We start from the raw sequence: 14,794 nt of genomic DNA on the forward strand, positions 1-14,794 counted from the left end.
GTTTAATGCCATTTGTCTAATTGAGTAGCAGGGTGTTTTCACAGTTGGGAACTGTCCTTCAACTGGGAGACCAGGATTAAGTCTCTTTATTGGACAATTACTTTACTGAGTTCATGCAGAAAACATCCCGACTGATCTCCCTACAAGAATCTGTAAACTATTATAATATCTGTATGTATTGCTGCATCTCTCTGTTTGCTGTTGATTCTGTGGCCTTTGTTACCTCCTCTTGTCCACGTTTCTTCCACCCTAAGCGCCCTCCCTTCCCAGTGTTGCTCCAGTAACTTCTTGGCGAGTTCCTCTAAAGGGCTTAGAGTAAACAGGATTAGAAAGCATTAAAAAATCCCCCTCTCCAAGAGCCATCTGCCTATCTACCTGAGCCAGGAGTTGTCCTCTCCGCACCGTGGGACACACCTCTCTTCAGCTACACAGGAAACCAGCATGTCATAGTGTCGTCAAATGATTTCTGTACATGCTTCTGGTATTTTTCTGCGTCTGGAGACTTTCTGAACTATGCAAACTTGTAAGAAGCTGTTGAGAGGAAGTACATATCTACTCGATCCTTTTCCAAGTCCACGGATTTAAATACAATCACGGATTTAACATGAGCATTGTATCTTGGAAGCTGGTTTTCTACTCTGCTGCGTTTAGTTTAGTGGTCGTGTTTTTGGACATAGGGACAGGTATGTATTATCGTTAACTTTGAAACTTCTTGCTCACGACTTACCCAAAGAAGAGTCAAATTTAAGCCTTAAATGTGCTGTTTTTTTGTGGTACCATAGATGCAACACTGGAGGGTTCCTCAATGGGTTACCTGAGTCTACCTTATAGTCAGGAGCCTGAGGTGTTTCCACAGGTCGTTCATGTATCCGATGTCAAGGTATCTGATGAAGCCCAACCAGTTATCTCTCGACGGAAACGGAACATCCTTTTCCCAAGTGGAGTCAAACTCTGTGCACAAGAGACCGCCCAGCAAGTCATCGCAAACCACCTGAGCTACTTTCATCTCAGAGGTACCGTGAACTGGATGGATGTTGGGTTAGATAAGGGGTCGAGGAAACACAAACAGCAGGAAGTGAACAAATGATTTTGTGAGATTTTGCCCCCTCTGTCCCATCTCTAAGGACTTAGTCGTCCAATACGCAGAAGTGTTAACCTTTGCCACGTTTACAGTGAGTGATCCACCCGAGTCAAGAAGAAGAATGTCAGCTGACATCTGTGAGGACACCAGTTGCAATTAGGACTTATTAGATTTACTTTCAAACAGCCTGTGGTCCACTTACAGGGTCAGTTCACCTATATTACAAATAGAACAGCGCTATTGAACGTACCCTAGTGGTACGTAGACATGCAGATAGCTTTGTGTATATGTGGCCAGAGTTTACTTGATATCGCAGAACCAGAGAGATAGTTAGGAGGCGTGGTGGTAGTGGGGGGGGGGGGGGGGGGGGGGGGAGACACATCCCTTTCCATCAACCTGTAAGTGCTGGGAAAACACAATTTTAAACTGACATCAGAGACACTTACATTTACTATATATTTATATTATTAACTGAACTTACCATAGAAAATTACCCCACATTATGATGTAATAGACTAGCATGTTCTAGTGGATTCCATGCATGTTTAGAGACATTACAGCAGCACTACCATTACTTAATGCCATTAACCTAACTATATTGACAAAGTGCTATATCATGCAGGGAACCACCAGAACTACAGGTCCTTGGAGAAGCCACAACTTTTTTCACAAGCAGCTAAACAATCTAAAACTGTTTGGACGAATATCCTTTTAGTGTAACTAGAAACAGCCCTGAAATCACCATCGCCAAACCCACCAAACTCCATTTATATAAACAGTAATTTTAGTGTTTTCAAAGCCAGTGTGTTTTCACATCTAAATGGGTGAATTAGGGGTTTATTTCAACCAGAGTTGGTGATTGTTAAAACATCAGAAAGACGAACAAAGAGGTTTTTATGGGTTTTATTTTGTGTTTGTTGCCTTTGAGTGGAGTGAGTTTTACGATGATGAAATAACTGTTTATTTAACCCGTTGAAGCAAGTTGGCTTGATTTCTTTTAAAAACACAGGAAGAGGGCAGCAAGCAACCAGAGAAGAAGTCACCCAAAAAAATTGCAAAGTCTTAGGGCTGCTGTGAAACTGCGCCTATTTAGGTCAGAAAAAAAGGTTATCTTGGGTGCTGGACAGCCACAATAAAGGTTCACAGGCTGAGATCAATACCAAAATAATGTTGATTTATTCAGAGCATTCGTGCACAAAGAGAAGGGTGCTCAAAGTTAAAAAAAAATAATAAAAAGTTGTTAAAAACGGCAGCAAATGTTTCAGTCTTTAACTATCACCAGTGCACTGATGATGTTTAGTGGCTCAGTTGAATTGATGTGTGGGTATTTCTCCTGCCATCCCCCCAAAAATTAGCAAGAAATTAAAAGAAAATTCAAAACAAACAAGGAAATGACCTGAATGACTGAATTTGTTTCTTACCAAGTTGCTCACCGACTGTTTTCCCATGTCGCTCCAGGCTTTAAGAGGTTAAATGTTGTCTGGTGGGTTTGACCAAAGATACTGGATTACTACAAGATGGCCCACCTACAATATACTCCCATTGAATGAAATGGTATACATTTCCGGCGGGCTCCTAAGTAGGCGTTGTCCCACGTACCCCAATCAAAGACGATGGAGAACCGCCAATCAAAGATGAGTATCCCCAACCTCGCTTCTGTCAACATGTGTGTACCTTTACTGGCCGTAAGCTAAATAAATAAATGGTCCGTGAAATTTTTTTTTTTTCCAGCGGATGCCTTAGTTACAACATGATTGAGCTAACTGGAGTAGTTTCATGTCGTATCCGACAACGGGAGGCTTTTAACAGATGACGTCCTGATGTTAGCTTTGCTGCTGCTGTTAGCTGTCCCTGTCAGCTGCAGCCACTGATGCTTTCTAGATATCGTGATTTCCCAAAACTGAATAAATACCACACATAGCAACACAAAACTGCTTTGCTAGCTCAATCATGTTGTAATTAAGATATCCGCTGGAAAAAAATATTTTTTTAATCCAGTATCTTTGGTGAAACTGCACTGATTTCAGCACCAGAGAGGAGATATCTGTTGCCAGATCTCGTGAGAGTGTGTTGTTGAGACAGAGACAGCTCTTAAACAAAGTAAATTTTCTCCTGATTTGTCTGTCTGAAATTTGCCATTTTGGTGTCAGAATGTTCTGAAAATATGTGGCTTGTGATAAATGGGTCCAATATTTGCTTCCGTGACTATGGGGCAAAAGAATCGGCCATAATCTGTAATCACGTTCATTTCTCCCACTGAAGTCAATGGACTCAGGACCTGCTGTTAGTCTCCTAAAGGGGCGTGGTGGTCGCGAACCCCACGTGACACTGATACAGGAAACTGACTCGCAGTGGACCGTCTTGGTTTTTCCACCATCTTTGGTTTGACATAACAATTTTGGAGCTGTTTCTAGTTAAACAAAAATAATCTTTGATTAAAAAAGGTCTATCTCCATAGGAATCCTTTCAGTAATCTTGCCAGACTCTTAAAATAACAATCTGAGCCTGTCAGTAGCAAAAACAAACACTTATAGGGGATGTACATTAATGGTGTGAACATACCCTGAGTGTTAACATTGCAGCCTGGCCAGTGCTCTCACTCAATGCTGGACCAATTTCAAAAACTTGCCATCAATATTTTACGACACAACAACATGGGAAAATAAGGTCCAGGTTGAAAAATACTCTGAAGTTCTACGTTTATTAGATGTGCAGAAGGTCACACAGCAACAACAGCATGGTAGCCAATGCTTTGCTTTTCTCCTCTGTGTAAAAGGAATGACGTTTTGTCGGCCCTCCCATAAATACTGACTGTATCTATCCTCCGACCTTGTCAAAACTGGGTGCCTACATTACCCACAATGTAACTCAGTGCAGACAGCTTGGTCAGAGATTTCGGTGTGTTATGCTACTAGAGGCTGATGTTGCCTCGAGTTGCTAGCTTTAAGCAGAGCTTATGAGTGAGCTAGGATCACTTCTTTCTAACTCCACACACCCAGATACTTCTTTTCATTTTTTAAACTTGTAGTTTTCAGCCACAACCAAGCCACATCACTTGAGTCAGTTTATTATATTTTGTGCAGCCTCATCAGGAGCATCAAAAGACTTAATACAACTTTTTTTCAAGTACATAATAGTACTCCTGATGACCTGTAAAAAGACTTTGATGTGCAAAATCAATGGAGGTCTCCTATAAACCACCAGGGGTGAATATAAACTGTCTGCATGGCTCAATATTGGTGGTAGAATTAAATCAAGTACTGTACTGAAGTACAATTTTGAATTACTTATACTTTAGTATTCCTATAATGTGGAAAATAGTTACTTAAATATATCAGCATATGTTTGATTGTAAACAAAGATCGTTAATCATTAAACATCATTAATCATTTATTTTGGTTAAACATAGATGTGAGTTGGAAATAATGGAGTCCGGTGTGAAGCTGTGTGTGATATGAGCAATGCAGGAATGTGTTGGAAAGTATTCAGGGACAGTTTGGACGATCCAGATGAAAGAAATATTAGTGTATCAAACAAGTGACAGTTTAAGGAGGCATAGCGAAAGGATTGTACATTCTGTTTAGGCCACAATAGGAGGAGTATGAGAAATACGTAACATATTTGAACGTAGTGAATGTAGACAGTTCAGTGTCCTCCTAGGACCAGCTTGGTTTACGTGTACTGTTTGATAATGTACAGTAAACCTGTTTCACACTGAACTCTAAAGACTGCTGTTGTCTTTTATTAAGAATACAAACAGTGTGAAAAAATGATGAATAAATGATGGACGTAGCTACCATGATGTTGCCCACTGGTTTGTGGAAGCCTGTTTTGAAGCCTCGAGTTCAGCATTTTGGCCGCTGCCATCTTAGTTTTTAGAGCCAGAAGTGACTGTAATTGGGCAAGAGGCTGGAGCTGTGGAGGAGGCAGGTTGGGTCTGACTGAGAGTCCGAGGACACTATCAGCAGACAGCCTGTCGTTCAAAGCAGCCTCACCTTAAATATGCGTAACCTTAAGCCTTAATAAAATGCAAATGTAAAATTTATTTGAAAATTACCCCCCCATTCTGTTGTCATGTAGGGGGAAATTAGCAATAGAGACCCAAACCATTTTTTGTGCCAGGCTGTAAACATGTTTATTTCTGCTGTAAAGTTGGTAGTTTTAACATAGGGGTATATGAGGACTGACTGGAATCTGGAGCCAGCCTCAAGTGGCTTTTCAAAAAACTCCAGTCTATGGCACTTCATGTTGGCTTCACTTTTCAGCCCCACAGGCTGCTGCTTGGTTTCACCTTGCTGTGTTTACATTTTTTTTTTAAATTGCTGTTTCTCTTGGATGCCTGCTCCTTCTGGGACCTGATCGCAACCTTTTTAGAAAGTCCCAACCTCACCTGTGTGCTGTGGGGGTTCATGCCCATAAACATCCCGAACACAGAAAATAAGAAGAAAATAGGAAAATACAGGCAGAGGGCAGAGTCTCTGCAGATCAATACACCACCATAGTTACTTCTGTATAAGTTTATACATTGTTTTTTTAGGAAAATCCTGCATAGAATATTTTTTAGTACATTTTACTGATTATTAGGGCTGTCTTGATTACCATTTTAGAGGCTTTGAAGCTTCAGTGATAATAACCATAGCATATTCAAAGCTTCGTTGGGAGGCGACGGGACCTGGGAGGGTGGATAATGGTAATCAGTCAAATTCATATATGCTAATGTACTACATCAGCAGCATGGTGGTGCGGTGTTGCAGTGGTTACCCCCCAGCAAGAGAGTTCCGGGTTTTGAACCCAGGGTGGAGGGTTCGAAACCCCACCTGTGGGAGGGGTGGGGGAGTCCTTCTGTGCGGAGTTTGCATGTTCTCTCTGTGTCAGCGTGGGTTTTCTCCAGGTCCCACAGCTTCCCCCCACAGTCCAAAGACACGCAGGTTAATTGGTGACTCTAAATTGTCCGTAGGTGTGAATGTGAGTATGAATGGTTGTCTGTCTCTATGTGTCAGCCCTGTGATAGTCTGGTGACCTGTCCAGGGTGTACCCTGCCTCTCGCCCAATGTCCTCTGCGACTCCCAACAACATAAGCAGTTAGGGAAAATGAATGAATGAATGAATAATCAACCACATCCACCCGGGATGGCTTTAGGAGGACTTAGCGCTGCTGCATGTGTGTTTGAAATAGTGATAGAGAAAGGGAAGAAAAGGTGGAAGTTGGACTATTGCAAGCAATGTTTCTGTAACTTATTAATAACTCAGAACACAGTAGATAATTGTCTGCAGTTCATCTCACCTGTTCCTTTGGACAGCCAGTTTAATGCTTGAAGCAGGGGTTGATGACTGCACTGAGAACACTGGTCTCAATTGTGTCTAACACTCGCCACCTGCTTTCAATTTCCTCCACCATTTTAGTGGTGAAAAACAAAACAAAACAAAAATGAAAGCATTTAAATACTCATTTGGACGCTGATTATGACAACGATTGAAGCTTCGAAGCATTCGGGTCAGCCCGACTGATAATACTTCTATACTTAAGTATAATTACATTGTGATATAGTTAGTTTTACTTAAGTAAAGAATCTAAATACTTCCTCCACCACTGCTCGACACCTCTAGGGGTCAAGTTAGAGAATATGTTTTTAGGTGTGATTTGTGTGAATTGACACCTCCAGGAACAGATGCAGTGCACCGCAGGTGGGCAGCAGTTGTGAAGCAGTATATTCAGCAGAGAAGAAACATTTTGATCTGTTCTTACTTGGGAAACAATGTACAGTATGTGCGTGTGAGTGGGCTGAGATCAAGGTGTGATTCCTGTCAGTGAACTCCTGAGCAGCTAAACGTAGACAGCTTTATCAGTGCCAAGGAACAGTGTGTGAATGTCCGTGAATGGCGAAAAGTCGAGGTTTGTTATGTAAGATAGATTTGGACTCGGAGGTGACCACTAGTCTCACAGTCAGCGTTGATTAGGGAAGACAATTGGAGCATATGTTTGTGCGCAGACTTTGGGTCGGTGCCCAGTAGGCTGACTCATGAAAGGGAGTTATGTCATGACATTAACATGGCAAGGGACATGCTTAGAATTGGGCGTTGGGATTTTCTGCTAATAACATCAAGGTCTATCATTATTTGAATTAATTAAAAATTATTTTATATTCTGCTAATGATCAAACAGGGTGGTCTTGATTTTGAATTTAAGTGTCAACTCAACCAAAATAACGTGTAAAACACTGCTATAGAAGCAAGTTCTACAAGCTTGTGTTTTCAAGTAGTTGGTGTCTCTCTCCGCTCTGTCCAGTGTGCCAGGAGACCATATGGGAGGCTTTCAAGATCTTCTGGGACCGCCTGCCAGAGCAAGAAGAGTACCAAAGCTGGATGAGCCAGTGCCAGGAGGGCACAGTCATGGCACAAGATATTGGCAGCTACTTTAGCCAATCAGAGGAGCATCAGGCTCTGGTTAAAAAGGTTAGTACCTGACTAATGCTTGAATAAAAACAGTATCTGTGAGAAATACAGAACATAAAACACTGCTCTGCTTTTTTTCTATTTGTAGATAATGTCACTGCCAGGTTTTAAAAGGTAAAAGACACCTCCTCACCTCCCTCACTGCTGAGCCACCATTTCAATCATACATTCATTGATCTCATTATTAATTCTGCATCTGTTCTTCTTCTGTAGTGAGCCCACCAGGTCCTGGCAACACATGTGCAGGTGAGGTTGTCATGACTTTTACCTGGTCATAGTCTTGCTTGTCAGTTCCCACACAGAGCTTTAGATGCCTCGTGTTCATTTGTTTGTGTTTGATTTTTTTCCCCATTTTGTGCATCTCACATTTAGATCCAAATTCTCTCTCAGCACTGTTGCCATCATGTAGCACTGTTTATGGAGTTAGCACCACTAGCTGTTAGCCACTGGCTTAGCCACCTTCACGTTTAGAAACGTGAGCAGACAAGTCATACATTTTGAAAGTATAGTATCAGTAACATTGTTAACACTGTGCTACATTACAGAGAAATACAAAACCATACTAATGAACCTTCATTAATATAGGCCTATATTTTATCTACAAGTGCACGTCACACACTGAGTGAGCCGCCTGTTGATGACGCTGTCAGCTAATGGGCATGTAGCTACTTCCATGTTTCAGATGATACGTCATGTTTGTAGTCGACCAATGAAGATGAGTTTACATATCACCTTGGGTTCGTCCTTCACCTTCTCAAAATGATCCCACCCTTTGGATTTCCTGCCCGACATGTTATTAACTTATTCTTGAGATCCTACTTTTATCTCTAACCGCAGTGTGAATCATCCTTTAAAGCATGTGTGCCGTGTATTATTGACTAATGTAATATAACCCCTGTTGAAACAATCTTCTTCTATTTCACAGCTCTCCAACACCAAGAGCACCGGAAGCGGTGGAAGCTCCTGAGCTAGGTCAGTGTTACTTATAACAGAATGACATTATGTGACTTTAATCACATGGGCCTAGTTGTTTAAAGAATTCAGTCTGGATCAGAACGATCCCAGGTATTGCCATCCAGGATCAGCTAATCCATCTTAATTTTGCGCCAGTTTTTCAAAGCAGTATTGGATTCTATCACCCTCATCCAGATACAAACTTTTCAAGATTAGATAACCAATGCTCTAAATCTGACTACATATCACAATGCACAGCAGCACTGAAACTGACTCTGAATCCACCCTTCTGTTGGAAAAGGATAAAAGTTTTGAACAACACATACTGAAGATGTGATCCAGATCAAAACCAAAACTGAATTATGTGATCTAATCCAATTTCAGAATCCTTTTTTTCCCTTTAAACAACACTTTTTCAAGATTAGATCCAATCCAATATCTGAAATCCAATCAAATTACTTTTAAACAACTGGGCCTTGGTGTCTCTACTATCATATAAACATCCAATTATAGCCGTACCTTTGCACAAGCATCATTGTTTCAGTGTTAGTGAATGTTTCTGTGTGTGTTTGGTGAGTGAATTTGGCTGTATGCCTGAGATTTCGAGAGTACTCAGGGTCAGGACAGTCTAATCCATATAACCATCAGGAATCGCAGCACCTGCCAACGGTTTAAGCTCACATCCACTTGAAATAAACCAACATTTCCTTTTTTTTTTGCACATGAACTCAACCACCCAGAAGAGACAGCTAAAGAAGAGGAGGTGGAGGAAGCAGCCGTCATTGTCCCAGAGGTGGAGGAGAGTCCAGTGAGTGCACACACAGATTGTTCATATAATGTTTTGATAATTTGCACACTGAACTAAAACGTTACTGTGCCTCTTTCTAATGGCACAGCTGGACAATGACATTGCCATGCAGCCTCCCACCCCAGCTGTGCTGGAGCAGGTGGTGGAGCTGAGCATCCTCCTGACCGGAGAGATGTACAATGACGACCTCAATGATCCAGCCAGCCTCCAGCACCAAACGCTCAGCAGACAGCTTGCTGAAAAGGTTCGTCTCTGGCTCTGACTCCGTCTCTCTGTCTATCTTTACGACTCCCCTTAGTGCTACTGTTTCTTGGCTCCAGACTGGACTCAGTATATCTCCTGGTTTATGGTCTGTGATGGATGCATTGTTAGTTTTAATAACACACACTCTCTAACAGCAGCAGTAGTTAAACCCAAAGTATGTGCTGAAATACAGCGTTATGACGTGTCTTGGGAATAGATAAACCTTTGCACATGGACATGTATGCGCAGGTACTCTACCTTTGGAGGCGACTTCAGTAGTTTTACAGGTACTCGGAAAATTCAGTAAATTTGTTTAGGTGCTTTTTCCTGGCACCAGAAGCCCATTTTTGATTTTATGTCAACAAAGCACAACGTTTTTCCTGATCACTGACCTATTTTTTAATTCTCAGTGGAGATCCGCTATACACATAAAATACATATATACCCACACACGCTGTGAACACACAAACCCAGGTGCCATGAAAAGATTATAAGTTTGAGTGGAGCCGCGGACAGGCTAGTAAATGAATGCAGTGAAGGAGGAATTGGAGGACAAGCCAGGAGACAAAAGGCCCAGCAGACCTTTATTTTTTTGCGTCCTCTTCCTCTGATGGATTAAATAAAGTGGGTCAGTGAGTCTGCAGAACAGTATATGGATTGTTTTTTTTCTCAGTGCCTAGAAGCAAGGCCGTGTAGACTAATAAAAAAAGTTGACCACAGTGCAGCAGTCTGCCTCCAGAGGATTATGATCTGGGCCACAGCACAAAAGACTCAAGACCTTGCAACTGCTTTGAACAAAATTAGCCCTCTTGGTACAATAAATCTGATTTACTCTGCCAAGCAAGTTCATTGTAACCCAGGCAAACTAAGAAACCTCCTCCCGAGGCTTGTTTGTGATGCTTGATCTTTTTTGTCCTTGCAGATCGAGGACGCTTTGCAGGGGCTTCCTGGATTTAAGAGTGTGTCCGTGCTGGACTTCAGGTCAGTGTCTCTGCTGTTGTTTCAAGACGTATTTTATTGCTAGAGAGATGGTCTTTTCATAAAACTAGACTGTGTGTGCACTAGAAAGAAGCAAATACCCTTGAAATTGGTGCTCGATGACCACAGAAAACAGAGGTACTTTTTACACAGTCCTTTCTTTATGCTGCCTTTGCATTTTTACAGAGAACCAAGCGACAGCGGCATCATACCGCCTCTGTGTTTGATTTTAGACAGCATAATGGCATTGCAAAAGCAAAAGGGGAGTTACAGATGTGACCAGTAGCACAGCAGCGTTGGCCTCTGGTGTGATGTATAACTTGCGTCAGCAGCGCTTTATAAGTAATAACAATGTCATAACATGGCAATAACAATCATTTACCATCTCTGATATATGGTGTTTTACGTTGTCCCATGTTCAATGGGTAAGGAAATCGTGGACCTCATTCTTTCGCCACTGTACAAATGAGTTAGCTGCTAACTGCTATCAGCTACATTTTAGTTCTCCCACGGTGGTTCACATGTATAATACATCATCAAAACGTCACACCCATGTCACCTATGATCCTATCCTGCCCGCTGTGCCGTTTATACTGAGGTCGTTTCGGTGCTCTGTCTACCTTCGAGGCTGCTTAAGGGGCCGTACACATGCCACGTCTGTAACTGCCTAGTAAACACAGGTGGTCACGCGCTGGGTGCTAGAGCGTGGCAACAGATTGTGTCTGAGGTTTCTAAGCAACCATAACAAGCACCGTATCATAGTCTGTTTACCTGAAATCCTGAGTGCAGAGCTGATCTTTTCACAGGTTCTAAATTAATCAAGACTGTTCCTGTTTTTGGATTCTTCGTTCACCTGTTTGTGTGTAGGCCCATTGTTTGTGGGACAGATGTAAAGCTCTGGTAGCCCTGCACTAAAATGATCAACTTTTCCGAATTTAACACAGACTGGTATTTATGGAAGAAGGAGAAGATATCTGTCGGCTGTGATTGGTTGGTCCCCGTCACATGACATGCGGTGCGTGCTGCTGCATTCCAAAAATTGAACTCTGTTTATCTCAGGACGCAGCCGATGTGCCCTAAAAAACAGGCGCTCGGGAACGCATGCATGCTGTTCTAGCATTGCTGTTATGTTGCTCTGGCGTTGCTCTGGCGTTTGAGCGCACCTGCTGCCTGTCTACATTGAAAACAATTAATTTGAGAGCACAAAAAATGAGGCATGTGCACGGCCCCTTCAAGGTGAGACAGCTTTGTCATCCCATTCCATGATCTTACCTTTTATACAGAAGGCAGCATAATGGCATGAAATTTCCGCCTTGAAGAAGCAGTGTAAAAGGGGTTAGAGAAAAAGGCTGTGGTAGTCGCTTTTGCTCAAGAGGTAGAAAGCCTACAACTACCAGAATGCACAGCCAATAAACCAATAAACGCTCCTGCTGGTGGGTGACATAATGCGAGCTTGGCCATTTCCACACAGGAAACAATATGGTGGATGGCTGGTAACAAACGATCTCAAATTACAGTTAAACAATAAGCTAAATATGTTTCTGAAAGCATTTTAAAGGCCATGCAGACACAGAATCTTGTTACAAATTCTCATATTATAGAAAAACAGTGCACTAAAATTTGTTTTTGAAGACATTTTTGGCAAGTAACATAATTTTGTCAGCACTGCCTAGTTGTATGTTTGATCAGCATTCGGTTTGAGTTTGAGACAAAGAGTTGCTTCTGTACTCTTTGTGTCTGCAGTGGGGGGGATATAAGCTACAACCCTACTTAGCTACTGCCTACACTGTTATGATACAAAGCTGAACTTTTATGACTAAAACTACCTCAACTTGTTTTATTAACCCCGTTTCTCTCTTCTTGTTTCACATAGGCCCCCGAAGGACACCCAAGGGTGAGTCATCAGTACCAGCTGTTGTAGTTTGACCTGGAATATTCTCGTATTTAAGCCCACAGATCCCTATCAACCATTCGTTTGCTAGATCTGTGTGAGTGTGTGTGGCATCACCTTCATCTCGCACTGTATTTACTTGTGAGCACGGGCACGTGTTGAGGTGTGCCACTAGTTGCCTGTGTTAATGGACTTAGTGTGGTCACTCGCCTGTTAAGTGGGATCAGGATGGGGCCAACCAAGTGAGCAGGTGCTCTCCTATAGAGACGATTAGCGGGGCTTTACGACCTCTCCAATCAGCCTCTGGAGGAGCGATGGAGAGGAGGAGGGTTAGAGGGAAAGATGTGTGTGTTGTAAAATGGTTGGTAATAGTGTGACTGTTTTTCTGGCTGTTGTAGCACTGGTTGTGGAAGAAGTATTTAGATACTGTAGTTACATAAAAGTAGCAATACCACAGTGTAGAAATACTCTGTTACTGTTACAAGTAAAACTCTTAAGGTAAAAGTCTTTAACATTTTAAGAAATACAATTCACACTTATGCACTGTAAATATAGAGCAGCAGCCGCTTAGCTTCGCATAAAGACAGAAACAGCCCAAAGTAACTAAATCCACCTACTAGCTCCTCTAACTTACTAAAATATTTGGCAGTTTTGGGGGGCTTTAGACACACATGTCCTGCTCTTTTTGTTTTCAACTGTACTTTGTTTACACATGGCCATAATTGTGCATACCTATGACATTAAAGGAACACCTCACCAAGAAAATGACCATTTGTACTGTATATCAAACCATGTAATGCTGAATTACGTAAGAAAACATTGTTTTTCTTGCATGCCTCCATAGTGAACGAATAATCCAAATGTCTCAATATTTTTGCAGTAAAAGGGGCCACATTTCACAACAGCAAAACTATTGACCCTTTTAGGGCCGAGAGTGTGCTCTGGATAACCGAATGGTACATTCAGACAGTGCTCTGAATTTATGATTGGTGCAGTTTGTGAGTGCGCTCTGGCACTTGAAATGATTATTTCTGAATGCACCACTTACATCATCTTCTAAAATGCATGTGTTTGGGAAGTACTGAGCGTGCGACTGGTTAAATAAGACTTGGATTATGCTGCATGAGTTGTGTGAGAGTTTGTAAACTGTTTTTTTTTTATATATAGTTTTTCTGTTGTTAAACATGGTCCCTTTAAATCAGTTCATTAAGACAGTTTTCTTGTTTTTGCATTCTTTGTTCACCGTGGACGCATGCAAGAAAAAAAAGTTGTCTTCACATACAAATGGTAATGTTGTGGGTAAAGAACTCCTTTAAGTACACTGAGAAATATACCGTATCTATACCTTCCCACGGTGATGCTGTGGTTAATCCTGCATGCTGCTGCTAACTGCAGATCCCAGTTCACAGCAGGAGTAGAGCTCTGCCTGCCGCTGCGTATGTGTGAAGCTACAGGGGGAAAAAATTGGATCTGCTTCTAAATGGGGCCGGCACGTGCTCAGCTGTCCGCCAGAAACCCCACAAACTAGGTCAGAGTGGAGGGCTCCCAGCAGTCAAATGAAGGCTGATAGATTGGCTTTTTCCAGGGTCTGGAATCTCTTGTGAGGTTTCCATGTTCATTATGATGATATTGATCATTCTGCTGACTCTGCCATTTTTGGGGCCTATACTGTCGAGCTCCTGCATGCCAAGCAGGAGTAAATCACTCGAGTCATCAGTCATGTGTGATCGCTCTACAGCTCTTTTAACAGGTTTGATGTTAAATCGTGCTAATGATGAAGTGACTTTCATCCTATAAGACACTATTTTGTACTCTCTTATTGTAAATGTGCCTATAAGATGGATGTAAAATGGTGTTTAGGTGCTGATGTGTTGATTGGGAAATTTTTTCTTCAAGTCCTGTGCTTTAGTTCATTTTTAGCCTAACATTATCTTTTTACTTCTGGTGATTGCATTTAAGCTTCAAAAATTATAAAGTGGTGTTCATTTGTGATCTTTCTGATCAAAGTATGTAAGTATCATTAACTTTTTATTGCCACAGAGCTTATTTTTTGCTATAATCCAAAATCCAGTGGAAAAATCCCATAGGCTTTTTAGAGTGCTTTCACACCTAACCTGTTTAATTCAGTTCAATCGAACTCAAGTTCATTTGCCCCCTAAGTGTGGTTCGTTTGGGCAGGTGTGAACACAGCAATCACACTGGGGCACACACCAAAACAACCAGACTGAGACCTTCTTGAAGAGGTGGTCTCTGTCTGGTTACAAACAAACTCTGGTGCGGTTCGTTTGAGGTGAGAATGTGTTCCGACCTTGATTTGAACCAGCTGCAGTCGCATTACACATTGTTTAGGTTAAAGTGTCAACAAAAACTGAACTTATCATCCTAA

General features: G+C 41.8%; 1 protein-coding gene across 1 annotated transcript in view; it reads left to right on the forward strand.

Moving 5' to 3' along the window:
- Window positions 1–206: 206 nt before the first annotated feature.
- impg2a (interphotoreceptor matrix proteoglycan 2a) overlaps window positions 207–14,794 on the forward strand; it is a 37,036-nt gene continuing 22,448 nt past the window's right edge. The window contains exons 1-10 of the mRNA XM_033616681.2: window positions 207–683; window positions 783–1,013; window positions 7,368–7,534; window positions 7,623–7,648; window positions 7,748–7,780; window positions 8,460–8,506; window positions 9,229–9,296; window positions 9,385–9,540; window positions 10,462–10,520; window positions 12,391–12,411. Of these exons, the coding sequence (XP_033472572.2) occupies window positions 605–683; window positions 783–1,013; window positions 7,368–7,534; window positions 7,623–7,648; window positions 7,748–7,780; window positions 8,460–8,506; window positions 9,229–9,296; window positions 9,385–9,540; window positions 10,462–10,520; window positions 12,391–12,411 (887 nt within the window). The 5' untranslated portion in view covers window positions 207–604. The remainder of the gene's footprint in view (window positions 684–782; window positions 1,014–7,367; window positions 7,535–7,622; window positions 7,649–7,747; window positions 7,781–8,459; window positions 8,507–9,228; window positions 9,297–9,384; window positions 9,541–10,461; window positions 10,521–12,390; window positions 12,412–14,794) is intronic.

Source organism: Epinephelus lanceolatus, chromosome 14 (assembly GCF_041903045.1).
Source record: "Epinephelus lanceolatus isolate andai-2023 chromosome 14, ASM4190304v1, whole genome shotgun sequence".
In the NCBI taxonomy this organism is placed as follows: domain Eukaryota; kingdom Metazoa; phylum Chordata; class Actinopteri; order Perciformes; family Serranidae; genus Epinephelus; species Epinephelus lanceolatus.